The 26,124-nt window shown below is 40.3% G+C and overlaps 1 protein-coding gene across 1 annotated transcript; it reads right to left on the bottom strand.

The window, feature by feature from the left end:
* Positions 1-385: 385 nt before the first annotated feature.
* LOC308042640 (lipase member N-like) lies at positions 386-24,899 on the bottom strand (the record flags this gene model as incomplete). Its single annotated transcript, XM_080348228.1, has 19 exons — positions 24,804-24,899; positions 23,539-23,656; positions 22,628-22,826; positions 21,810-21,919; positions 20,983-21,119; positions 20,277-20,423; positions 18,117-18,188; positions 16,807-17,000; positions 13,625-13,706; positions 11,521-11,579; positions 9,832-9,970; positions 8,444-8,558; positions 7,167-7,365; positions 6,586-6,695; positions 5,154-5,290; positions 4,464-4,604; positions 3,478-3,549; positions 1,593-1,661; positions 386-619 (listed from the first exon to the last, which is right to left on the bottom strand). The coding sequence occupies exons 1-19, from the start codon at positions 24,840-24,842 to the stop codon at positions 386-388; spliced, it is 2,373 nt and encodes a 790-aa protein (XP_080204354.1). The 5' UTR covers positions 24,843-24,899.
* Between the last annotated feature and the right edge of the window lie 1,225 nt (positions 24,900-26,124).

Consider the following 26,124-nt stretch of genomic DNA (forward strand, 5'->3'; position numbering starts at 1 on the left):
ACTTGAGGAACCACACCCTTACCTACCAGGTCAACTTGTAGGTAAGTGTGTAAAATATACATGAGAACAACAAAGTTTAGGCTTAGAAAAATCAGTCTTGTGGAAATAAAATCTCTCCAAATGAACTGATCCTTGCAGCGTGTGCACAAGTATATTCATGTTTTAAACTTTCATTCCTATACACATCAACCTTCTAAGGAAGAGAGTAGTTGTAGTAACTCCATGGAAAACCTCTGGCTTTGAGAAAAGCAAGAAACCAAAAAGACACCTCTGCTGGTATCCGTTACATGTGTCTTGTGTTTACCTCTTCCCAAGGTATCCCCCTTATTGCCAAATCACAATTTTGAGAGTTTTTATTGAATGAATTAACACTCTGCATATGGTTTCAAAAGTATTTCCTTATTAGTTCAATGATTTTCCAATACATTCTCTCAGTTGCATCAAGGCCCCAGATGAAGTCAAGATGTCCCCAAGTAGGAAAATGCTCATGGTAAATGAGATTAGTAATCCGAGGAAGCAGCTTTGCCATGTCTTTTGGATCTGCAAATGTGTCTTTTCCACCACTCCAAACAGCAATTGGTATGTTTATCTTCTCTATCTTGTACGCAGGAGGAAAGGTCTGTAAGAAAGGGAGGAGACATGAGTGAATGCTGCTGTATCAGAAGTAGTGTTCAGAGAAAGGATTCTGTGCAAGCACCTCTCTTTCTCTTCTGCACTCACTATGATAAAATAGTAATAATGAAGGCCACCAACCTAATGTCCATTTTCCTAACCCCATTCCCTGTTGACCATGAAAGGAAACAACCCATCCTGTTCCTGTGTCTTTCCTTAATATATGGCTAAGAGTTGTCCTGCAGTTTGACATCTGCTTGTGCCCTTCAGAGGCGAGGATATGGAAAGAGCAGTGTCTGTGTTTATCAGGTAAGGACTGTGGATCTTATTCACGTGTATATTTATAAATGTTGTTGAAGTATGGAGTTCAGCTGTTGGTCTTATTTGTTATTCTTCGTACTTAAGTGGCAAGGAAATACTTTGGTTATTTATAATTTCACTCCATAAAATTTCTGAGACAATGTGCATGGATAGAAACAATTGATTATATGCTGGAGCCTTTCCATCTGTGAAAAACAGCTTGTCCTGGTACAGCACAGGACACTATAAGTCAAATGTGTTGCTTAAAAGTGAAATGATAGTCAGACAGTTAAACAGGTGACCATAGATGTGAGATTCATTTCCTCCCTTAACTGAAAGACAAACTTTGAGGATTTTGGGGAAAGTAAAGGGCTTTATAATCATCCAGTACTGGGACTTGGATGTGGCTCTTAGGTTTTTGGGAATGGCATGTAAATTGGCATGTCATGGGACACAGCCCTGCATCAGCAGGGGGGGCCAAATGAACTTGTTAGCTGTCTGCAAGAAACTGTCTATGCCTTGTCTGTGAATGGACTTTTATAATTCTGAGTATCAGATTTAGGTGAAACATTACTGCAGACTACTCTCTCCCTCTTTCTGTAGCACCTGAGGTGCTCAATTCTGAATTTTTCTTAGTTTTGGCAGGACCCAAGAATGACAGGAAAACCATACTACTTTACCTGGTTGTATTTCTTTGTGTTTTCCTTAGAGCCATAGTCATAAGCTTGAAATCGGTCTCCATATATTATCTATTAAAAGAACAGATAAAATGTAAGTGGTGAGACACCAAGAGGCAGAGTGCAGGAGGCATTTTCCTGCTTATGATTGAAGCCAAAGCTCAGGCAGTGGGCTGTGAGTTACTCCCGCCCCTTCCTCTGGTTGCAGGTAGACTGAGCGGCTTCATTACCTTCCCTCCTAACTTTCTCTCCTGATCCTCATCCGCTACCCTTGTGGTCTGTTTTGTTATTAAAATTTTACTTGTCTACCTTAGTTAACTAAAGTTGGGGTCCCTGTTCGTGATGCAGAGTTTGGTTCAGTTGTCACATGGAGAGAGGATGTGAATGTTTAGAATGTGTCAGAGCTGTTACTAGACTAGTGCAATATAAGATCTCGCCCTACACATCTTGTCTTCTGTGTCTCAGTTTGTCTGGTCCATTCACAGTAGGGGCAACATTTCCAGAGGCTCTGTACTTACATGAGTTTGGCTATACATGGGTTGTGCTCTGACAGCAATTTTGAGGTGTAACTTTAGATACAAGACACTAGACTTCTTGAGTATGTGTTGTCTAAAAGACATCAATACATGATCTGCAGGACTGATGAGTGAAGAGTTAAGTATACAACTATTTGGTGGTTTTTGTTTGGTTGTTTTTTTGTTTGCATATTTTGTTGTTGTTGTTGGTTTACTTTGTTTTATTTTTGCAGTAACCTGACAAGTAATTTCACTGTGAGTCTTTGTATGTAATACAGGGTGAAGTCAGTGTCAGTTTAGAAAAGCTTGATTTCAAGGCTTCAAGTAGCTAGGAATGTGCTAGAAATCTGGTTGCCTTTACTATTTTCTTCTATCCTGCTGTATCTGCATTTGCTTTGTAGCCACTTGACCTTGTCGGAGACTGGTCAAATAAGCTGTACAGCCACTGGCTGTCAATGGTTTGTTCCTATTTCCTGGCTCTGTCTGGTGTATCCCGTGGGACTGACTGCTGGGAAGTTTTGTCAGGAGTGTCCTCAGGACAACACCTATATTCTAAATGATATTAACTGTCTGCAGAAACGGGGGTTCTGCCTGTAGGATGTATGTAGATATATCCTGGCTCAGCAGTTGCACCTGGACACATGCAGTGATGCTTCTTGGCTGGTGCTTTCTTGGCCTGTTCTGATCAGACCATATGTAAAACAAGCTCAGCTTTGCCAGTGTGTAAGCAGAAACCCACCATTAGAGAACTGTAATCCAGGATCTCGACAGTGGCAAGAGTGACTAAAAGGATTTTGTAAAAACCTGGTTATTGGGAACAGCCCTGTGGAGAAATGTTGTTTGTCATGTACTGGAGTAGTATAAGGTAGTTCTCTACATTGCCGTTGTACCAGCAGAAGAGTTTGTGTGGTTAACTGGCTCTGGGAGGTGATCCAGGCTGCAATTAGCCCTCTGGGAGAAAAGTTTAACCTGCATTATTTCTTTGTCTGTCTCATCCCCTGCCTGCTCAAGTTTCCACTATCCTCCTACTGCCTGCTAAGTGCCTGGACCATGCTCACGTTCCCTTCTGCAGCTCTCAAGGCAAAGATGTACATAAATAAGGCTGAAGCCTGGAAGCCATTGGAGCCCAACATGCAGAGCTGCCTGACGTGCCCAGGGGAAATCTCAGTGCCTGATGCCAAAGGGACAATTCAGGTAGAGTTTGGTGAGCCATGGGAAGCAGGGCTCCCTCTGTGGCAGGTGCTCAGGGTAGCATGTGAGAAGATGTGATGGACAGTTTCCCAGATCTGTTGCCTGCGGTCTTCCCTGGGGGCTGTTAGCTGCATACAAAAGCAGTAGTAAGAGTCTGTTTATACATCAGTACACAGTTATACCTGATGCCAATGAATAATGTTCTGTACTGATGTTCCAGCAGGGGAATGTCCCACGTATGTATCTGTTCGACTCTGGAGAGAAAGCAGAAGTGTTAGAAAGGCAATGATGTGGTGTTGTGACAGAATGAAGCTGTGAAGGACATGAGGAACATGCTTTCTTAATGAAAATGAGTCTGTTCCATGAAGACAGTACTACTGCGGGATCCTGCAGTTCAGCAACAGTATGGAAAAAAACTTTCAGTTGTTTCAGAGTAGATTCCTCACCTCACACTGAACACAGATGCATACATAAGTCTTTTGAAGATTTGTTTTCCTCTTCACTTTACTCCTAGAGCTAAAGAAGCCAGCCTATAAAGCAGATTGTTTTTCCTTCTGTTTGCATTTTTTTAGTTCTCTTAAGGAGATGTTCCAATTCCATCTCCTTGGACGCCTCCTCAGACCTGCTATCTTGTCCTGAGAACCACATTAGTGACTTAACGAAAGTCAGGAAAGATTCTTAATGGTTTAGCTCTGCAATTCAGAAGGGCTGCAATGGAGCTTTTTGCTGTCTTTTAATTATTCCGGTGTTCAGAGGACACTGGTGTCTGCATGCTAAGGAAGGAAACTGGGAACTGTATTACCAAGAAAGAGTCTGACTCCATCAGCCATTGGATCTTTTAAAAGAGCATCTGTGAACTACCAAAATGTAGTTGGCTTAGCTCCAAAAAGGGCTCGTTTATTGACACATGCAGTACAGCTCTGGAGCATATTCAGTCCTGCGACTGGAATGTGTCCCATTGTTTATCCCATCCATCATTAACTCTAGTCCTGTTTGGCACTATATGCACCACACAATGTCCTGACATTCCTTCAGTCTGCTGAGAACTATGTTGTCATTTATATATGTTTACATGCATGACAGTTACTATATAAGAACAGAGTGCATGAATGTAACTTCCAAACTCACCTTATTTTTACCTTGAGTAGGTGTTCTTGCATATACTTACTGTGTTCAGATTTTTTATGTTGCCTCCAGCTATGTAACAGAGTATGTGTCCACAAAGCTTATCCAGGTTTGCGCATAACTGTGTCACAGGTCCTTTCAAGGATTCGATTTGGTGAAAGGCTCCTTTGTGGCCAAATAAAAACTGAGGAAAGGGAAAATGCAACTTTTTTTTTTTTTTTTCCTTATTCAAGGTGCACTTCATGCAGGAAACTGTTGCTAATAGTCTAGCCTCCTAACTCAGTATTCAAAGATTGCTGGAACAGTTTTCCCTCCCCGTACCCCTTAGAACACATTGTTCCCCACAGTGCATCAAACATACTTCCTTCTTCATATTACTGCATCAATCCTGGAGCAAGTCCTCCTTCCATTTCTATTGTAGTGACCTCAGAGCTCACTCATTTCTGAAGTCACAGAGATTGTCACGGCTATTATTGTGGCTCTGATTTAGTTCCTCATGCATGAGGAAAATAGCAAAACATTAGTTAATAGCAAGAGTTCTATGATGAGACAGAGTTTCACAAGTCTTTTACTTTACTGGGATCTGCTGCTATAAGTTGTATAACTCTGACATTTTCCACACAGAGTTTTGTGAACACTTCATCTTCCTCTTTGGGGACACTTCATCTCAGGTTGAGTGAACCCTGTGAAGGTAAGTCAGGCATTGGGCCTCTTAGAAGGAAAAATGACATACCCTGAGCAGTGGTTCAGGAGCTTTTGCTATCTTAACCAGAGGGCTTGTAGCATGTGAGCATGTGGTTACTGGGCCCAGAGCACAGAACATTTTCACCCTTTTAGCCAGCTCAGGGTATGTAGAAAATGCTATGAAGCCTGTGAAGACAGAAGAGACAGCCTGAGTTAGTGAAGACATTTTCCACAGACAAATAAGCGGTAGGTAGCAAAGAAGTGAGACTAGATTTCCAGCCTGTTGTCTATTGTCCATGTTTGTCTATACTGCATGTTTTACCTAAGACAAGTGTTGAAGCTAAGGCCAGAAATGAATTTTATTTGAGAGGCAAAGTTCTGAGGTTTAGAGCATGTCTGGACATTGCCTTTATCAAAAAAAAGATTTTGTAGGCAATGTGCCAATGAGGTTTTCATTATAAAATCAGTTCCCCCTAAAGTTCAAAAAACTCTCATAAAAAATAAGTTATTCAGATTACAGTCTCTAAGGGTCTATGTCTTCTTATGCTTCCATGAAACTGTAGAATAATTAGCTGAATACTGGGAGCTTTGAATGTTTTCTACTGATCGTTTGCATCAAAAGCAGCTGTAGAAAACCTAGATGGTCAGTTTGTTTTGTCATGAGTGTTTTTAAATACTCTTATGAAGGGAAAAGAAAGGGAAGGTCTGGATCTGTGACAATATATGATTTTCCCCCATTTTCTTCTCTTTTTGTTTCCATTAATGAGTTGGCAGTTGCTAATCAATGTCCATTAATGTGTCTTACACATAAATCATAAACATCAGGAACTTTCAGCAGATGCTAAAAGAAAATTGCATTCAGAGGCCAAGAAGCGAGTCAATGCTAAAGGCTGGCACTAAGAGAAAGTAGGTTATTAATGTTTTTTCTATCCTAATTTTCAGTCTTTGGCAATATGTTTTGAACAGTAATGTGGCCGGTAATAGCCACTCATGAACTATGCTTTAAATTGTAATATCTCCATTAAGTCACGTCACTTAGTAATGTTCAGGTTCTTTTTCCTTGTCTTGTGTTATTTGAAATTATGTATTCCATGTGTTATTTGATCTTCTTACTTTTTCCTTCCTGTTCACAAGGGAAATAACTGTTTGTCTTAATACAAAAGATGAACTTAATGAAAATTTCTGTTGCTGAGAATTTAAGAAAAATGCCAAGTGCCAGTACCTGAAGTACCTGGTAAATGACCACTAGTATGTCTCTACTTATTTTAAAAGTTGGAATATATATGAATCTGCTGTTTAGTTTCTTTGCTTATGAAGGGTAACCAAAACCATTTTTAGAAAAGTTTCCATATTTTCAAAATCTCAACTCAGAAGGCACTTGTAAGTTTACTAACTCTACACAAACTGAAACAATGGGGAGACCCACCTACTGATCAGATACCAACATGAATGATTGTGAACAGTGAGTGTCCTTACATTACCTGCTGTTGTGCCTTCAGAGTGAGCAACATAGTAGACATCCTTCTGTCCAGTTTTATTCATTATGAAGTACAGCTCTGCTGGAATATCGAATTTACCCATTTCATCAAAGCTACAGGGGAGAAATACAAAAAACTAGCAGATAATTCAGCTGCTACAGTGTGAGTTACTGAATGTCACTTTTGTTCATTGCACCAAGCAGGACCCACAGAAAGACGAAGCTGCACGCTTTGTCTGCATTCTTGGTTGAGTTGGGGAAGGGGGGTAGAGGAACACAGCTGTACTGCCAGGCTGCCTGACATCTTGGGCTCTCTACAGAGGAGATGCTGGTTTCACCTGTCAGTGGCAGCCCTTGGGGAACTGAATTTAATTAGTATCTCATTTCATTTCCCAGTGTCTGAAATCTCTTCCCCAACCAATGCTCTGAACTCTGAATAGTAGGGAGCATTGTGCTTTATCTTCTTTACTCTCCTTGGTTGGTGTAGACTCTGTTCTGATGCTGGTTTGGGTAAAAAGTCATCAGACTGAATCTGTCTAGTCCCCTCAGAGTTTCTGTCATGAGTAATTCTTCCTTAAAGAGTACCTGAACTGCCAGAATGCTTTCTGGCTGGGATTAAGGGTCCTGTGTTTCAAAGACCAAGTGTTCCCTCTGCTGTTTCCCATCCAGACATCATAGCCGGCATCTGCGAGGAGGAAGCCCAAGCTGTTGCTGGGTAGATTAGAAATCCAGTGGGTAGCATCTCCTAGAAAAGCATGCTGTAGGAAAACTACAGGCTTTTGCCCTGGAAAAGATGAGAGTATTCTTACATTGGAGCAGTAGTTAATGTGTATTTGAGATTGCGGTACAGATTTTAGTTTGTGAGAGGTTTTAGATGTTTCCTTCCTCAAGAAGATCCCAGGAGAATTATGCATAGGTATTGGTGTGAGAAACCTGAAGGATTTGATTTGTTCCATGCAAGCAGGAAATGTTTAATTACACTTCATAAACATTTCATTACAGGACTGACAAATAAAGAATTTCATGAGGAGGCCTGTTCCCACCTACTTTTGCACTGGAAAGCCAACTTACAAGTGCCTATATTGAAACCACCTACCCACAACTGAAAGCTGCCGAAGGCATAACAGTGTATGGAAGACAAAGAATAATTCATCCAAAGAAGCATATCTACCCTTATGTCTATTCAGTAACCAACTAAGCAGGGCTGAGAGGCCCCTAATCTAACTTGGGTTAACATTAATTTGAATGTGAGGCTGGCCCAAATGATCTTCAAAGGATGAGATCCAACTAAGAGGAGCCATTCAAAATAAATTATTCTATAATTCTAACAAAGAGTCACAAAGTAACAGTATCCAGAGTATCTAGAATTCTAGGTAGAAATTTTTATGTCACTCAGAAAATGTTATGAAACAGATTAATGCATTTGCTTTTCATTGATAACCTGATTTTCCTATCACCTTTCTTAAGAATATCTTTGTCCTTCAGAGGGTTGGGAATTAATATTCATACACATAACCTGAGAGGCTTTGTTGCCAGGCTTCTACTTTAAATATCTATTACTTAGGGTGTTAATACAAAACTTCCCCACACCCAGTCTACCAATCCGCTCCCTCCCCGCCCCCTGCCAAGTCCACATGAGGGGAAAAAAAAATGGAATATCATAAAAGTCTGAAATAAGGACAGAAACACTGAATGTATGGACTTCTGATGAATTCAGAACTCAGGCCACATTCCTGACTAGGTGCTCTTGCTGAGATGGAAAGGTATGGAATATAATCATTGCATGTACAAAGGGGAAAGATAGAGAACCCATGTAAGAGCTGGCTCTCAGACTTTCCTTATGTCCCGTAACTGTGTCTCACCTGTATTTTGGCTGTTCCTCCCAGCAGGAATTCTGAAAACACCAAGAATGTATCCATCCTCTGTGGTAACTTGATATTCCTCACTGGGATATCCGTGATATCTGATAATTTCACTCTGCGGGAAGCCAAAGGAGAGTTTGTCAACATGCATGTTGTCCTGTTTTGGAGGGTAACCAAGCTGAGCAGCATGGAAGTGGGCTGTTCGTGATGGCAATGCAAGGCCCCTGGCCACCGAGACCATGGCTGGGAGTGAATGTTACTGGTCTTATAAAAATATGCATCAAAGTTATGGGACTAAGCAAGGCTATATTGAGTGACTAAGTTTTTAGGAGTTAGTTTGCCATATTTTGCAAGTCTGATAGAGAGTAAATATGCAGCAGTATCTGTATAAGACAGTATCCAAAGATGTGGGGTTTTGGTCATAATGAATCCTTTCTTGCCAAAGTGTGATTAGGCAAGCCATGCAGGTGAAACAAAGAAAGGTGGAGCTCTTGGCCTTAAGGAACTCATGAGACCATCTACACCTAATTTTCCATGTATTGTGAGGAAATCTTGGGTGATTCAGAGCAAGGAGTCTTGGATTCCTTTGTGTTGTCAGAATCTGCTGTTTGAAGAAGGGGTTCAACCTTCCTTGCTACTGTACTGAAGAAACAGTTTATTAGAGAAGGGGAGCATTTTGTTTCTCTTGAGACTAGAAACCAGGCTTTGCCTCCACTGCAAAGGATTTCTTCTCTCTAGCATCTCGGACTGTTTGGATATAAGCATCAAATTTTCTTCCTTCCCTATCATAGTGCTGGAGGACTCTTCTTCCTCTTGCCAAGACCACACTCTTCCCTTCTTTCTTCTGTAGCCTAAAATACCAACAAGTGTTGAGAAAGGTGACTGCAAACAGGAATCATGAGTTGTGGTCCAGGCTTGTGTTCATCATATATCAGTTGGGGTTCACCCCAAACAGAGGCAGTGAAATTCTGTTGTTCAGTTTGGTATGGACTGGAGCATGTGGTCTGTGTTCTGGCCACAGTCCAAGCCTGAGTCTTGTTGTGGGGTCAAAATTCAGTAGCTTGGATGTCATTGCCCCTCAGGAGGTTCTAAGGAGTTGCCTGTCCTTGGAGGCAAAAGCAACAGCTGGTGCTCTCCATTGCAGTACTATGTGTCTGACTTCATGCAATGTGCAAGTGTCGCATCTGTCCCTGGTGCGCTCGGAGCTGGCCCTCATTGCAACAGTGACTCAAATGCAGCAATTTTGGAAAAGGCGGGTTGGAAAAATGGGAAATGTGAAAGGGCCCCTACTTTTAGTGTCCTGACAGGGACTGTTAGTGATGGGGCAGTGGTAGTGGTACCTGGAGAGATGATTTAGAAAGAATGGGAGAGAAAGTGAGCCAACTTACAACATTCATAAAGCATTCAGGGTTGCGAGTCTTCTTGCACTGGCTTTTGTCTTGATTCAGAGTGGAGGATGTTGTGAATCCTGCTGAAAAGGCAATTGCTTGGGAGCAGAGCAGCAGGAGGAGGCACCACATCTTGGGGCTGTGTGAAAGAGCACATGCAGGGGTGTTTGCGTTAGGAGGAGAATGGTGTGGAATTCCAGAGGAAGACCCAAGTGGGGAATCTCCTGAAGGTTACCCAAGGTCTGTTCCCCAAGAGGCTGCTAGAATGAGTACCTGTGTGAGGAAGGACTGTCCACAGCTCACTCTGTGTAGCAGTTAGGGTTGCAGAACAGGTGAGGAAAATACTTGGAGATACCATACACCAATATGTCTGAGCACTCTGCAGATGACAAGGAAGGTGTGGTTGATAGATAGGGCTACCTCTTGAGTCTAGAAGAAGCTTGACAAAGAAGCTTGAGTACCTGAGACGACCATCACCAAGCTTGTTTGTCTTTCTCTGCCTCTACTCCTCTGCCAGCAGGAGAGGTGAAAGGAGAAGAAAGCACTGGTTTTTTTCCTGTCTCCACAGGTGTGAGGTGAGGGAGGTTTGGTGTGGGTTTTAATTCCACTTTCCTTCTCCTCCTTTGGGATCAAATGCCATTCTTGTTGCTGGCCACTGGTGTGCTGAGGTGAAGGATCAGTCAGTGAAACTCGTGAAGGTTTGTGCAGGGGCCAGAAATGATTCAGTGACTCTGGGAGGAGATGTAGTGGGCTTAGGGGAACATGCTTGCACCAGATCAGTGCCAGATGGTGAATTCATCATGGTGTGATGTGCTCCAGATAAGGTTCAGATTCTGTTTTGCATCAGTTCCTCTGAGAATATGAAGTGAACAAGATGACCATGTGTGGCTTCTCAGAAGCCCCATCAGTCAGTTCCCAGTCAGCCTTGCCTTTCAGGTTGAAAGTCATTTAGGTCTCCATTTACAATCTCCTCAGGCTTCTTCACTAGGCCCTTGCATTATTTCAAGAACCTGCACTGCCATCCAGATAATTGGATTTTTCCTGCTGCTACTTTGGAGCTCAAAGTTTGTGGCTCTCAAAATCACTGGTTGCCACTAGCCAAGAAATCATGGAATGATTTGGTTTTAAAGCAGTAAACAATAGATCCTAAGCCTGTCTCCTTTATCTCTCAGAAACAGCTGTGTAATATCACAAATCTTGTCTTGATCATGGGGAAATGACGCCTTGCCCTTTCCTGGGTTGACCGATGGTACCAGATTAACTTTTCTGAATAGAAATTGCAGAGTGCATTCTATCTAGCACAAGTTTATGCCAGCTCCACCTACAGTTGACATGCTACCAGGTTTTAGTCTTTATTTTCCAGAACTCAGTTAATGAATGCAGGAATGGTACTCTTTGTGAGCTTCCCACACCTTCTTTTCAACATGCAAATTTTGACTCAAATGCTCCCTAGAAAAGGGAAGAGCAGGTACTGTGTCCCAGAAAGTTAGGGGACATGAATTAGTTAAAAATGTTTGGAGACCAAGAGAAGTGCTGACATGTTCAGTGCTCCTTGCCTATAGGAGAGCCACAAGGTAGGCTGGGATTTTTCTTGCCAGTCTGAAGACTTGTACAAAAAGGATTAATCCATGAAGCTCAGGACTGTGCTTATACATTCTGAAAAAGCCCTTATACATCTAATTGTTCTACGCTTTGCGTGCTTGTGTGAGGAGAGAATGAGGGCTGTGAAAATAAAAGTAGCAAACATTCTGCAAGTGGATAAAAAAACATAAAGATCAAGCAGGTTACATAAATGTTCAAAAATAGAATCCATGAGACAAAAGGGACACGTAATGCAATGTAACACTTCAGCTCATCAAGGCGGTCTTGTAAGACTGCCTCAACAGTAATTACTAGGAACATTACTTGTGTAGGCTTTGTTTCCTCAGAAGAGGGTATACTTCTATGACTGCAGCTTGTTTATGTTAGTTTGCCATTCTGTCCATCTTGTAATTACCTTTTGATGTTATTGGTAAATATCTGCCAAGTTCAGCAAAAACACACGCCTGGAAGGTGATGGGGTTTGCAGAAGATCCTGAGGACTATTTGCTGGGGGAGAACTATGGAGTGGGGTTAGTGCCTTGCTGGGGATGATGCACGCTGAGGGCGGCTGTTGTATGTTCTGCAACCAGCTGAGTAGGCAGCAAGAGTGAACTAGCCAGCTAGTTGGTGTCCATGTATCTTCAAAGTGGCCACAGCATGCATGGATGGGCATCAAGGTTTGTGAGAAAATTTTGTAGGAGACCTACTTGCATGATAGTCTGCATTAGGAAGCTGAACAGACTCATGAAACAAGTCTTCCTGAAATGAGGCATTTCTAGGTCCACTAGACACAAATAATCCAATTTTTAATGAAGGACAGAGGTTGTCATGCAGCTACATGTTTCTGGAGTCTGCTTCTAGCATAAGACATCTGCTAATATGAGACATGCTGCCCTATGAAGGTTTTTTTGACTTGGAAATGGAGTTACAGACCAAGAGAAAATAAGAGAGTGTGGCAAGTAATGGCAAGGACTTGTGGGAGTGAGGGAGGAGTAACCAAGAGATTTTTTGCACTCTCTAAACCTCCTTACAGGAGGAGGTTTGACTTTTTCTGATCTTTGACTTAAGCTTTAAATTTGACTGAACAAGTTTAAAGAAGACAAACCTCCCAACTCATCAGACAGTTGGAATGAAGCAGCATTCAGAAACACCCAAAATTTTAAACTTCAGAATGAAATACACTCCATTCAATTCCTTTTGTATATCAAATATTTAATTTTTGGTGTCAAAACAGGAAGCCTCACAACTACATATTCAGCACAATACTTCTTTTTTGCTTTCTGCTGGCTGTTTTACTCTGTTTTAATGGCCTTCCTCTCCATGTGTTGGGAATCTCATTTGTGAAGAAAAAGTTTTGCTAATGTCTCAGCTCATTTTCAAATCACTACCAAGACTAGTTGAGGCAATGCACAGGCTAAATTATTCCTCTTGTTAGGGCAAACTTTTCTTAATGCACTCTACAGTCACCTGGCTTAGCTGTCATGGCTCATGGACTTCCAGGTATTTGCCTTTTAAATCAGATACAGAGGGCTAAGTAACATCAATCTTGGCAGGCTACTTCTCCCTTAAGCTTCAGGAATAAAAACAGTTACGAGACATGAACAGCCGTTTTTATCTAGTTAGATGAAGTCATAAGGAAACATCAGGCATGATAAAGTGTCATAGAAGAACATACTTAGAAGGAAAAAAGTTCAGAGAGAGAGACGCCCTTGAAATTTCGGTAGGTACTTTTAAGATTTAGTGAAACTAAGATACGAACCCTTCAGAAATCTATCCATTTATCCTTGTACTTTACGCAGTCTAAAATTTATTTCATATATGCTGTAAGGCATACACATGCCAACCAGAGAAGCAACTGCGAATAAATGCATATGAGAATCTGCTGCAAAGGATCACTAACAAACCATACATATGTATTAAACTGCAAGAGGAGGTTCAGTTTACACACACAGTTGTGATACTGGGACTTTCATTCCCTTGTTCTCAAACTGAAGAAAAAAGTAGGGGAAAAGAAACATTTGCTCTTTTTCTTCCTTCTGTGCAATTCAAACTTCTTTGCCTTCTAACTTCAGCAAACTGAAGTTCTGTGTATAGCAATAGGCTTACAGATCAGAAAGGCAAAAATGCAAAGGCAAATGCACAAAACCAAGACTGAACATCTTTATGGAGACAGGCAACAAATACCATGAACCCATATGTACAAGCAACTTACCTCTGCTTTGACTGCTTTGCTTGTGTCTTCTGCCACAGTTCCTGGTCTGTCTCCACGAACAGACTGATTCACTGGCAGAAACCTGCACCGATAAAAGGAAGTCAAACCATAATGAGCACTTCAGGGTAGTAGCCGTGAGTGTCATGAGTTGGCAGCATGTATTGTAGAGCGTGTTTGAGTGCTGACTTGGCAGTGCTTCAGAAGTAGGGAAATCTTTGTGATGAAGCAGATCTTCCAGTTAAATTCACAAACCCAAAATGCACCATGGAGCAGGGGAGTTTAAGAAATATCTACAAATCAGTGGTTAGGGTGTTTAGCTGGGACTTGGGTGTTCCAGCTTCCTGACACTGTGGCAGACCTTGGCCTGTGTTGTTGCTCAACTGAGAGGCTGCTCTAAATGTAATCTTTTAGGCTGAAGAGGAGAAAGTATCCAGCTTCTCTCAACATACTCTCTCAAGAACACTGTCTCTGTTATCACTTTTCATTTGCTTTACATTAAGTTCAGCATTATACACAGACTCCTTAGTCTGTTTTCCAGTAAGCAGCACAACTCATGAAACCCATCTTATTCAATATTAGTCCCTCAGATTTGACATGGCTTCTGTAGAGACCTTCTGGTGTCAAAGAAGGATTGAACACAACATGTAACCCTTCTCCTAGTTAGGTAACAAACAGGGATTCTTTTTTCTCCTAAGACATTTACTGAAATGTTTATAAAAACATAGTATCTTTGGAGATCTTTGCCTAACTGCTGAATTAGTTGTAGTCAGCCTGGGCACTCTGTCCTCACTGAAACTGGTTCAATGGCCATGGGTAGAAGGACATGTTCTATGTCCTTAGGCAACTGGGCTACAAAGGAGAATCTTCCTACATGAGGACCAGCATTTCCAGCCAATTAACTCATAAATGTCTTCAGAAGAACTTGTATTTCATCATGGGCTGATGAGCATTTAGAAGAATACCAGATTAAAGATATGTGTACTTGGGAACGTTGTTGCATTTAACATGATGCCTTTGGGTGGCTGAGGGAGAAAAGAGGTAAATTAAGAACAGGATGTCAGTGCAGCCACAGTAACAGTTCTGCTTTATATACAAAGTAGAGAACATTTTTTGCAATGGTGAAAAAGGTAATTTGATAATTTTTCAGGGAAAATCATTGTAACTTGGCTGCTCTGATGTCTCTAATTGACAATAACTTCCATTAAACCATAAACTAATCAATCAGAAGGACTTCAGCAACAAGCTGTCTAGTCCCTCATGTCTCAAGGTAGGATCAATAGTTCCCATGATATTTCCAATGCTGCTTGCTCAACCTGTTTTTACTGATTTTCCAGAAAATTCAACACCCTGCCTCCATTACGCTCTCCCAGATTGTACAATAGCTACACAGCTACAATATCTTTCTTAGGTGAATTTAGGGGATTCTCTGGCTTCTTTCAGGTACATTGCTATTGCATTTCCAGTCGTAAGTATTGTGAACTCATAAAGTAGGTCTCAAGTCCTCACGCATTTCCCCTACAAGCAGTGAATTAGTTGAAGAACTGACTCTCTGGAGGGTATTTGGCTCCAGGAATTTGTATTGGGTGTAAGGCATGTCCTTGCCTAGAGGGGGGCTGTTTTGTTTAGGTCAGGCTCTATTTACATTCATGGAGCACAAGGAAACAGGATAGGATTCAGCAGTGAGCTCAGGATATGAAACAGTCCTGTTGTTTTTCTTGGAAGGGAAAGGGACAAAAGCAGCACCAGCCATGGTTAATTTGTTTGGCTAATGAACCATTTTGCAGAGTGAGACACTGACCCTTTGGTCATATAGTGTCACCAGTGAACAGTCTTAGTGTAACAGTTGTACCTGCTCTGGTTAGCATCCTAGACTTGGCCCATGTTAATATTTGAATCAAATGGAAAATAAGGGTGTCATACAGAAAGGAAACTCCTAAATGCGCTGTGTTTCTTTCCACAGATAAGCTAATGACTTTTAATTGTGGAGGGACAGTGACCCATAATACTGTAACCTCATAACCATGGAGGCTACCCTTCAAGTGAGTGTATTTCTGCAATAACTTCCTATTTGAAACAAGACTGATAGAGACAGAGCTCCCCCAGGAAATAAAATAGGATGACAGTTTCTTCGGCACTGTTTTCAAAGCAGCCCTCCCCACTAATGGACAAAGTGACCTAAATACTCATGGGATGGAAATAATGGATTCTTTCTAGTGATATCTGGCTACTTTTCATTTTAGTGTTCAAACCCCAAAGAGGCTTCTCAGAACCATGATAAAGGTTAGAAAAGATCAAGTCTGTGGTAGCCAGTACCTTCCATGTGAAAAAGCATGAGATGTGAGATTTCTATTTGGTTCAGAGTGTAACTTTGAACAGAAGTGTCCCACTGAAGTGCTGTCACTGTTAAGATGAAATCAGCTCCTTTCTCCCACCCTGGTGAGTTTATGTGCACAGATCCTGAAAGTGTCAGCACAAATCAAGCCTGACAAGATTTCTCTGTCTCCAGGTTTGAACACAAGTTTCCTGTCTTCCAGGTGCATGCTTGAACCACACGACTAACTACTTTTTTATGCTGGGTCCACCCTCCCTATGTCCCTTGCCCTTCCCCATGAAAAAGGTGAGCAGCCTTGTTTCAAATGAAGACAAACCATCTTCTTTTCAGGAGTGAGCTTTTACTTTATAGTCATTGTCTCATCTAACAAAAAAATTAACCAATAACATAACTGCTAGAATTAGTCTTGCCTTACACTGTGTCTTTCAGTAACTTTCAGCCCAATAAACTGAGAAATAATATGAATGGAAAATGTCTTAGGATCACTGACAGTATCCAGAGAAAGTTAGTGCTTTCATTACTGTTAAGCAGAACAGACTGCTAGGAAAAGCCTGTTAGCAAAGTACAGTTATTGCAGAATCTATGCTGTATCAGTTAAAAAGTGATTATTGACCCATAAGGTTGTCAGAAAATATGAAGTGCACCATCAGGATGCAAAAGGCATTGTAGTGACACATGATGTGAAAATAGTGTCAGGAAGAACCTTCTATCTGACTCCAGCAGAAACCATCTGATGTAAAATAAGGTTTTGTTCAGACCCAGTGAAAGCTAGTGTCATTAAATGAGTCAGATATGGCTACTGGTTGTGAGTTAAGGAAACCTCTGCATGAGGTAAATAATTTCATTGTACACATGCAGAGGTGCATCCAATCCCCAGATAAAATCCAGATGTGCCCATTCAGGAATTCTCTTGTGATAGATGAGCATCTTAATTTGAGACAGTAAATTTGCCACATCCTTGGCATCTGCAAGCAAGTCTTGTCCCCCAGTCCATAGTGCAGTTGGTACAACCATCTCTTCTACATTGTAGAGAGGAGGAGTAGCCTGGAAACATGAAGCAGTACAGGAATTAATGTCCAGAAAAGCACAGCAAGTTTTAAACATGCATTTGGGGCTTTCTTCCATCACTGTTCGAAGTAGAGGTGCCTAAACCAAACAAGAAGAAAGGGGCCTTTTCTGTCTGTACTTGCAAGGATGGCCCAGTCAATAGCATAGGCAAAGGAAATTGCCTCCTGAGTTGACAAACAGTTACTGTTGGGTCTTTGTACTCTCAGCTAGAAATTCATAGGGCAGGAACCTGGAACAAGGTGGAAAGTGTCAGGATGCCTCTGGATAAACACCCATCTTGATCCTTTTGGAGTATTGGTCAGTCCCAGAAGACACAAATAGTCTAGTTAGAAAACACAACACATGACAAGGATGTAAAGGAGCGTGGAGTGATTTCTGTAAGAGGAAAGAGGAAGTAGCTTAGGACTCCTGAGTTTTGAAAATAGAGGCCAGAGCAGGGACAGGAAACGGGCTTATACAATCACAAGTGGTATGAAGAAGGAGCACAGGAAGTAATTATCCCATTACTTCTCATAACACAGAACCTAGAATGCATCCAGTGACTTTCCAAGGGCAGGAGAATTCAAGACAAATCAAAGGAAGCTGTGTTTTATGCAAGCCATCATTAAAACATGTAACTTGTAGTAACAGGCTATTATGGAGACCTAAAGGGTAGGAGGGTCAAGGACTGGAGCAGAAACTTGAACAGAGGAGAGGTTCCTCAAGGACTACCTGAGGACAAAGCCCTTTTACCTCCGGCTGCCAGAACCTAAGGGGAGCTATTAGGTGTCCAGTTGCCCTCTTCCTAATGTTGTTTCCCTAAGCTCTCAGACATTGCAACTCTTTCAATCATGCTACGAGGCAAGATGACTCTTTGGTTTTAGCCACTAGATGTACTCTTCTTTTTCAAAATAATTTTCTATCTTTCCTGCCCTTACTCTCTCTTATTTCTATTGACCATTTGACTTCCAAACTAGAAAGTAGTAATACAGATGGTGGTGGCTAAATTAATCTACTTGTATTCTGAAAATGTGTCTCCTACTACATCCTTACTCTTTCCCAGTGGGCTCTTCTGTTGTTCAAGGGTGATAATATTGTTTCACCAAAATATACCTGTGCATATTTTTTCATGTTCTTCTTTGAACTGCCCCAGTCATAAGCATGGAACTTCCCTGAACGGGCCTCCTAAGAAGATAAACAAGAGAAGGCTAGTTACAAAGTCATCATTCAGGAAGTTTGTGGGTTCTCCTACTGAGCTTCTGACTCCCATTTAAAGCCTCAACAGAAGTTCTTCTAAGAGCAATGGAAAAGCCAACAGTAAATTAAGTTTCAGACAATGCGAAGGAGTCAAATGCTTTTGTCAGAACAAAAAAAATCATTGCTCCTGCAGAAAGACCCAGGGATGCTCTCACAGGCAACTTGTTTTAGTTTGTAAAATCACTATGAACAACTGCCTCCAGCAAGTTCCCTCATCGCTACTGCAATATCCTCTTCTGACAGTCATGTTACCATCACTTAGCTCTGTGAGTGGCTCTTCCTTATGTTTTCTCTTGCCTCTCTGGTTTGGATACAGAAGTCACTATTTCTAGTTCATCCCTTGTGCTCCTTGGCTTTGCCTATAGCGTGGCACCATCAATGGGATCTTAATATTGAAGGTAAGGTGTCTGTTAACTCCTTTAATATTAATAGTAATAACAACAATGACAATGAAGGCTCAGGAGTATTACTCCTGCATGTTTGTACTTGCCAGTTTGCCCATGTGTTTGCTGTGTTGAAAAGTTCATTAACTCCCTAGCAAGATCAGTGTGCTCATAGCTGCTTCCCGCTCCACTGCAGAGCCTGCAGTGCTGCCGGGAGAGCTGCCCTGCATGCAGCAACTGCTGTGACTGAGCCCGGACTTCATGAATCCTGAAAGCATGAGCCGAAACACAGAAAGGAAGCTTCCATCAGCACTGCTGCTGAGGATGTGCTGTAAGGGATATAATGAGTTTAATAAACAGACAGACACTGAACGCTTTGAAAGCAAGAGATGAAAATGCAAGGGCTTTTACTAGTGGCAAAACGGTCTATGTCTTGCTCATTTTTTAACCCCAAATTGGAAATGTAACTAGTTACTTAAGGTAAGATCTGTACGGAAGTGTGGGCATCATTTATAAAATGTACTAAATGCATGGTAAGAAGAGTGATATATACATCTGCATACACAGCTTCCAGCATACACATTTTTACACAAATATCGAATTTAATTGTTGGCTTTAAATGTACCTATTATCACATAGGGTATTTCTTTCCTGCTGGCAAAAGAAGGATCAATTAAAAACAGTGATTTGGATTGAGATTTCGATTGTAAACCACAGGTTGCATGTGTTTCCAAGAAATTAGTAATGGCTTTGCAATAGAATATCAGCTATAGCCCCTCTATACCATTCACCCAGAAGTGAGTATCTATTTTGTCTTCCAGGAGTTTGCTAGTACCTGACTCCAGTGGACCATGTTCTGCACAGAAGTTCCAGCAGGGGCATGTGCCATATACACATGGATTCGGTTCTGAAAGAAAATATTCAGTGAGTATCATCTTCCTCTCTTCTATTCAGATGTACATCAAAACATATGCCACAGTAGTGCATCTATAAAACCAACATAAATTGGAGTGGTGTGATTGGAGACTCCCTCAGTATTACTCCAGATGTGGCAATGTGTCAGGTTTGGAGTAGCACTGAAAGAACAACCCCCAACCAGAACATTTTCCAAGATGACTAAAAGAATCTAACAGGTGGAAGAGGTAGAACAGAAAATCACCAATTTAGACTCTGAACTAGGTGGCTTTTTTCAGGAGTTTGTAACAAATGCTGTGTGAGAGAGCATAGCTGTTGGACGGAACAGCAAAAGGAACTGCAGCTGACTGAGGAAAGCACAACTATTTGAAATAAAATACGTAATAGTCCTGCAGGCATTTCTTAACAAGTTGCTCTGTGATCCTTCCTCAGAGAGCAAACTCTGAGGCATTTTTGGGAAAATGCTGAGGCAAAATTTTGATGCCTAGAAGGTTTGACCTACAGCTGTATATAGCATGAGGTGCCCAAGTATGTCTTAATCCCCAGTGTCTGCTAACCCTCCCTCAGGTACCCTGAGGTACCTGTGCCTCTGAGTACATGCCTGATGGTCCAAGGGACCCTGTAATGTAACACTGACTGATTCACACCACAGGACAGAAGGTAAGTTTTGAGAGCAGAAGCTTAAACTGTCAGTAAAGCTGGTAGGAGTCATACATACCTTGTCAAGGTTTTTCAGATTACAGCCACCCAGACTGAAGAAGACACTTCTACAAAGCCTGGCAAAAACTCCGTGACTGCAGGCAGGGACTAGTAGCCTTTTTAGAAATTTGGTCTGGGGAAGGAATTCTCTCTTGCCAAGAAAACCCTGTGAAATACAAAGGTAACATTCATTTAAGAAAGTACAATTGTACATTGTGTTGTTGTTTTTAAAGGTGTTTGTGTCCTGTTCCTCTTCTCTAGCACTTTCAATGATTCCCACTTGCTCTTTCTTCATTTACCAGATGATGTTCCCACAAACAAGAGAGAAATTAGGTGTTTTTCTATTGCATCAGCCTACTCAGGTATTACTTAATTTGTGTTTACATCACTTTTAATGAAGAGATATGTTAAATGTAGACTCCGAGTCACATTTTAGCTCTAAGTTTGCACATCAGTTGTGGCTTTGTCTACTGGAATCTTGGAAACCTTTGAGGATCTGCTTCTCTGTATCTCTCTGGGTGGCCCATCCCAGTGCTGCACTATTGCCCAAGATAACAAGTTTCTCTTCATGTCCAGTCTGGACTTCCAAAGGCTTCAGTCATAAGGTAAATCTACCCACATGCAAATGAGTAGAGGCTCTAAAGACCTACACTTACTGTTTACCCGTTTTAAGAGCTGAACAAACAAGTATATGGTTAAACAGTTAAAACCAAGATATCACATACCCTGAGCAATTTTTCAGGAAGGTATAGAAGTTTTGTTACTGGGCTTCTAGCATACTTAATAGTAGTGACAGGTGCCAATGCAAAATAGAATTTGATTTTTTGAGCCAGTTCTGGCATTGTTGAAAATGCAATGAAAGCTGTGAAAACAAAATGAAACAAACAAACAAAAAAAGGAGATAAAAGAATAATTATTTGTACATTACACTGCTTTTAGTATTTATAAATGCTAAACCTACAACCTTCTTAGTTGTTCAGTCAGTCGTTCAGCCCTATTTTCCATGTGTTACCAGCTTGTAGTTTTATTTCCTTCTTCAGAGTGAAATTTCTTTCTATATTTTGCCTTTGCAGATTTCTTCCAAGCCCATTTAAACATAAATGCACTCTTCTGATGTGCATTCATACATTTCATACACTGTTGGGAGGAGCACTTGTTTTTATTCCACTCAATACAATATATATATATTTTTTATGTGTCCTGTTCAAATTAGCCAACTTCTCTTTCTGTATTCTTATCTTCCTGTTTTGTTTATTTTGGTCTACTGACCATCTACTGTTGGGCACACCCATGTATCTTGGAAACAAACAATTTGCATGGTCCACAATAATTTCCAGTGTAATTCTAAGCTGATAGGTTTATAGCAGCTGTGCATTTGGCCCATTATGTTTTATTGTCTTTATAATAAATTAAAAATGAAAACAGCTGAAACAGCTAATCCTATGTTTTTTACACATACAAAGAGTTAATGAAAACCCTAGGTACATTCAGTATCTCAAATCACATTTTACTCCTGTTTTCCTGAAACGTTGGTCTGTTGTGTGTAACTTACCAATGGTAGTGCCTTGTGAATGGCCAATATAGTACAACTTTCCTTGTCCTGTTTTCTCCAGAATGAAATTTATAGCTGCTGGAAGATCAAACTTTGCCATCTCATCGAAACTGCAGGCAAGACATAGAAAGGCATGTGTAACTTAAAAATCCATTTGAATTCATGTTTTTATTACAGGCTTGTCAGCAAAGAAACAACATGAACTATTCAGTGAATCATCCAGATATTTTAGGTTCTGTGTTTTTCTGGCAATGGGTATGGAAGACACTACACAAGGTTTTCTGGTGTACTTTCTCCCTGGACATCAACAGAAGGACTGTAACATCAAGAAGTATCAGTTTGAATTGTGATGGTCCACACAGAAGGAACGGGTGGTGATACAGTAACAGAGCTCCATCCATGGAATCACACATTTTATACAATTTGGTATTAAATAAAATATCTATTTTAAAATGTTCATTAAAATAAGTGTAAAAATGATTTAAGTTTTCTCCTTCTGTGATTTTAATGTTATTGTAATATACAGACTAGTGTTTCTAAGTAGCCTTCAAAACCGCCTCCAAACCTGAGGAGTGGCTTGGACAGGACCTGTGAAGGTTCCTCTGAGTTGCTGCTATACCTCTAGTTGGAAGAACTTTTTCTAGCAGTAATTAAAGTAAAATAGTATCCACCATTATTAAATTTCACTTGTGTGTATAGGGACACCTCAGCAAACGTGAATGTAAAGAATGCTTTTTAAACAGTAGCATATGTAGATCCCTGATTTACCCAGCTTAAATAAATAGTCAATGGAGATGGCCTTCAGTGGCTCAGTCTACCTGAAAGCCCAGAATTCATCTTGATCAATGGAATACTTCTGATGTTTTCTGGACCAGCGATTCCCTCTGCTATTTCCCATCCAAACATCAAAGCCAGCATCAGCTAGTATGAAGCCCAAGCTGTTGTTGGGCAGGTTTGCGATCCAGTTACTAGCATCTCCCAATAATCCATGTTGGAGAAATACAGCAGGTTTCAAAGCTAAAAAGCAAATCAGAAATAAACAAAAAAATTATAAAATTTCTTGATTTTCTGCTACTTCAGGGACTTACTGTTTCATATTCAATATTGGGATTTATTCCTGTACCAACTTAAAGGAAGACAACTAATCATAAGAACAAAACATCTCTTTGTGTAAAAAGAGAACAACTTCTAACCTTCTGTGAAGATTTATGAAAAGATCTGCCAGACACCAGCAAAAACTAGCTTGTCTCTCCCCCGTCAATGTTTGGATAGGTCTGCCACATTAGCATGAGATTCTCACCACTGATCTATAGAATGAAGGTGGGGGATTGTTTGCAGAGCTTTCCTTCACTCAAAATCTGAATCAGTTACTGATATTAACCAGGTGTAAGCAAAGCCAAAACAAAATTAAAAGCTGGAACAGCTTTGTCAAAACACGTGGACTGGACAGATTACAGCCTTTAACTTTTTGTTTGTTTGTTTGTTTGTTTTTTTAATTTTTCTTCATCAACTCTTATTATGAGGATTGTGCTTGGTATTGTAGTGGATTTTTATTATAAATGGGTGTACTTGACATAAATCATGTTGATATTGCAGGCTGTTCAGTGCAGCCAAAATTCTCTGCTAAAATGTCACTTGCATCTACAAGCTCAGATGGACATTGTATAAATCAAAGACTTCTTCCAGAACATGCTCTATCTAGACTGTTTTTGTCTTATGTTAAATGTACCTGGGTTTCCCTGATTCTGTATACCATAAGGGATTCTGTTAAGGGTAATGATATAACCATCTTCTGTTGTCACTTCATACTCCTCACTGGGGTATCCTTTGTGAGCAATGAGCTCATTCTAGAAGAGAAAGTACAAATGCATTTGCTTGCAGAAGTCCATTTCATATATTATAAGTTTCACAATAAAGAAATGTTAGAGAGTAGATACAACAAGGGATTTAGTCAACATGTATTAAACATGTGAATAAAGCAATATCAGACTGGATATTGTAATTCTAAAACTACAACAGATTTCCTCCATTCTTTGTGTTATATCCAGGATTTGACTGTTCAGTTAAAATATGTTATTAAAAAGACTGTATTATACTACTGACATACAATCACAATCCCTTGTGTTCTGGTGATACAAGAATCACTATAACCTCATAGCAGGACTTTTTAATTTTCACAGCTGAGATGAGGAGCTGCCTGGGTGCATACTCCTGATCTGCTGCAATGCAAAGTGAAACCCATTTATTTAAACTACCTTCAGAGGAATCCAGAGAGCTTCACAACTGTTTTTGTGAATGGCAGATATGCAATGAGTACCACTAATAATTGACTACATTATGGAAAACACAGGAACAGCCACTTGCATAGTCACAAGGGAAATCACTGCCACAGCCAATCTTAAGCTCTGAAATAAATATTATTTTTTGAACTGTAACACTCAACTTATTTTGTTACAAAAGAGGACTGTTTTTTAATAACTTGTACTAAGAGAATTACTCAATGTAATTTGTCATAAACCTCAAGATTTTAACAAGTGACTAAAAATCTAAACGAACTTGAATGGCAAGAGCTGCTTTTCTGAAAAGCTGGCCATTTCTGATGTAAGATGGTCATTCCAAAAAAGAGAAAACAGAAGTCATTGGTTATTTAGAGCCTTCCTTGATGACAAAATACTGACATTTGAGATAGTTGGTTTTTTTTTTCAGATAGGGGAATACTACCAACAATAGCAAACTGGTAACTGATATTTAAAAGGAAATAAACTCTGGAGATTTACTAAGTAAAGGTGTTTACCTTAACTTCTTTAAAACACAAGAGGTGCTCTTACACATGCAGAAAAGAAGAGAAATCAGTAGTATATAGAGTGATTAGAGAGGATGTGTTAAATAAAAGTAGCTTATCCCTTGTTACAGTATTTCCAACACCTAGAAACCCCTCTGCTGTGAGACATGAGTACCTTCCCCCCACCCAGGTCACTCTGTTGAGCAACTTACAATATTCATTGATGCTTCAGGATGCACAGCTCTCTTCATTCTCCTGAGTTCTTCTGAATAAGTAATTCCCTGAAATAAGTATGTCACAGCAAAAAACAGCCATATCTTCTCTCTGGATAAAACAGTATATTAATCTGTCAGTAGACCCGATCTTCACTTCTAATCCAGACAGGTTCAGTGATTTTCTGATGAGAGAAGTGCTCCCTAATACTAAATGGAGCTAGTCTTGTACTCTCTAATTGTTAGTTAAAGAGAACAAAACCGACTTTAAAAACCTCTCAGAGGGGGGGTTTGGCAGCAATCTAGGTTCTCTGTTAAGGTTAGGTTCTCTTTTAGACTAGGGCACTGCTCTGAATCAGGGAAAAAGTGTCAGCAAATCTAAGGAAAGGAGCAAAGCTTTTGGAGAAATGGATTTTACTTATTCTTCTGAGAAGCAAGTCATTTGCATTACCGTGCCACACATTTGTTCTGTAGGTTAATTAGGAATAATTTCTGGCTAACTCTGGAGAACAATGCAATTATTGGGCAACTTGTAACTAAATCATTATCAAGATGAAGTTTTCAAAGTGGAGACAAACAAGCTGTTGGATAGTTAACTGAATAAACAAAGACAATTTAAAATAAACATATAAAAATCATATAATTAAGAACTCAAGAACCTAAATAAAGCATATATTTATAGTTGACTAGCATAATGTATACAAAGATGATCAGTGGCAAAATTTACCCATTTCATAGGATGAAGATGGAGAAAGGAAGGGAAAGCTTTGCTAAATGTAATGATAGGTAGAGACTGAGTGTAGGGACATCCAGTTTTGTTCAGGTAATGAGGAACAAAAAAAACCTGAGAGGAACCTAGCCTGCTTATCTACACACACAGCAGCTCTACATTCTGTGAATATCTTCATACTACTAGCTCAAAGAAAATGCAGAGTGCTTGAATTACCATTCCCTCTATGCCATGCAAACCCCTGGAGACCTTGTCTAAACCTGTGTTGTCCCAAAGCTCTCAGCTAGACTGAATTAGCCAACAAATCTACTGCATTTATGGTTTTCCCAATCAACAAGATTTTGTAACTTTTCCCCAAATAATATGAGTAGTTTACCTTTTCTTATCACAGAACAATTTCTATTCTAACTTTCTAATACTTCATTCTGATAGAATCTGTATCTTGAAAATATTTGGCTCCTTTTGTAGTAAAAGGAACAGACATTTTATGAACTTCTTTTAACTGATCTTCAGTCTCCATTCTCTTGGTTGAAACTCACTGCTGTCATAATCTCGCACTTAACATTTTCCCATGCTTCTCCAGTTATTGCA

Source organism: Nesoenas mayeri, assembly GCF_963082525.1.
Source record: "Nesoenas mayeri genome assembly, chromosome: 7".
Taxonomy (NCBI): domain Eukaryota; kingdom Metazoa; phylum Chordata; class Aves; order Columbiformes; family Columbidae; genus Nesoenas; species Nesoenas mayeri.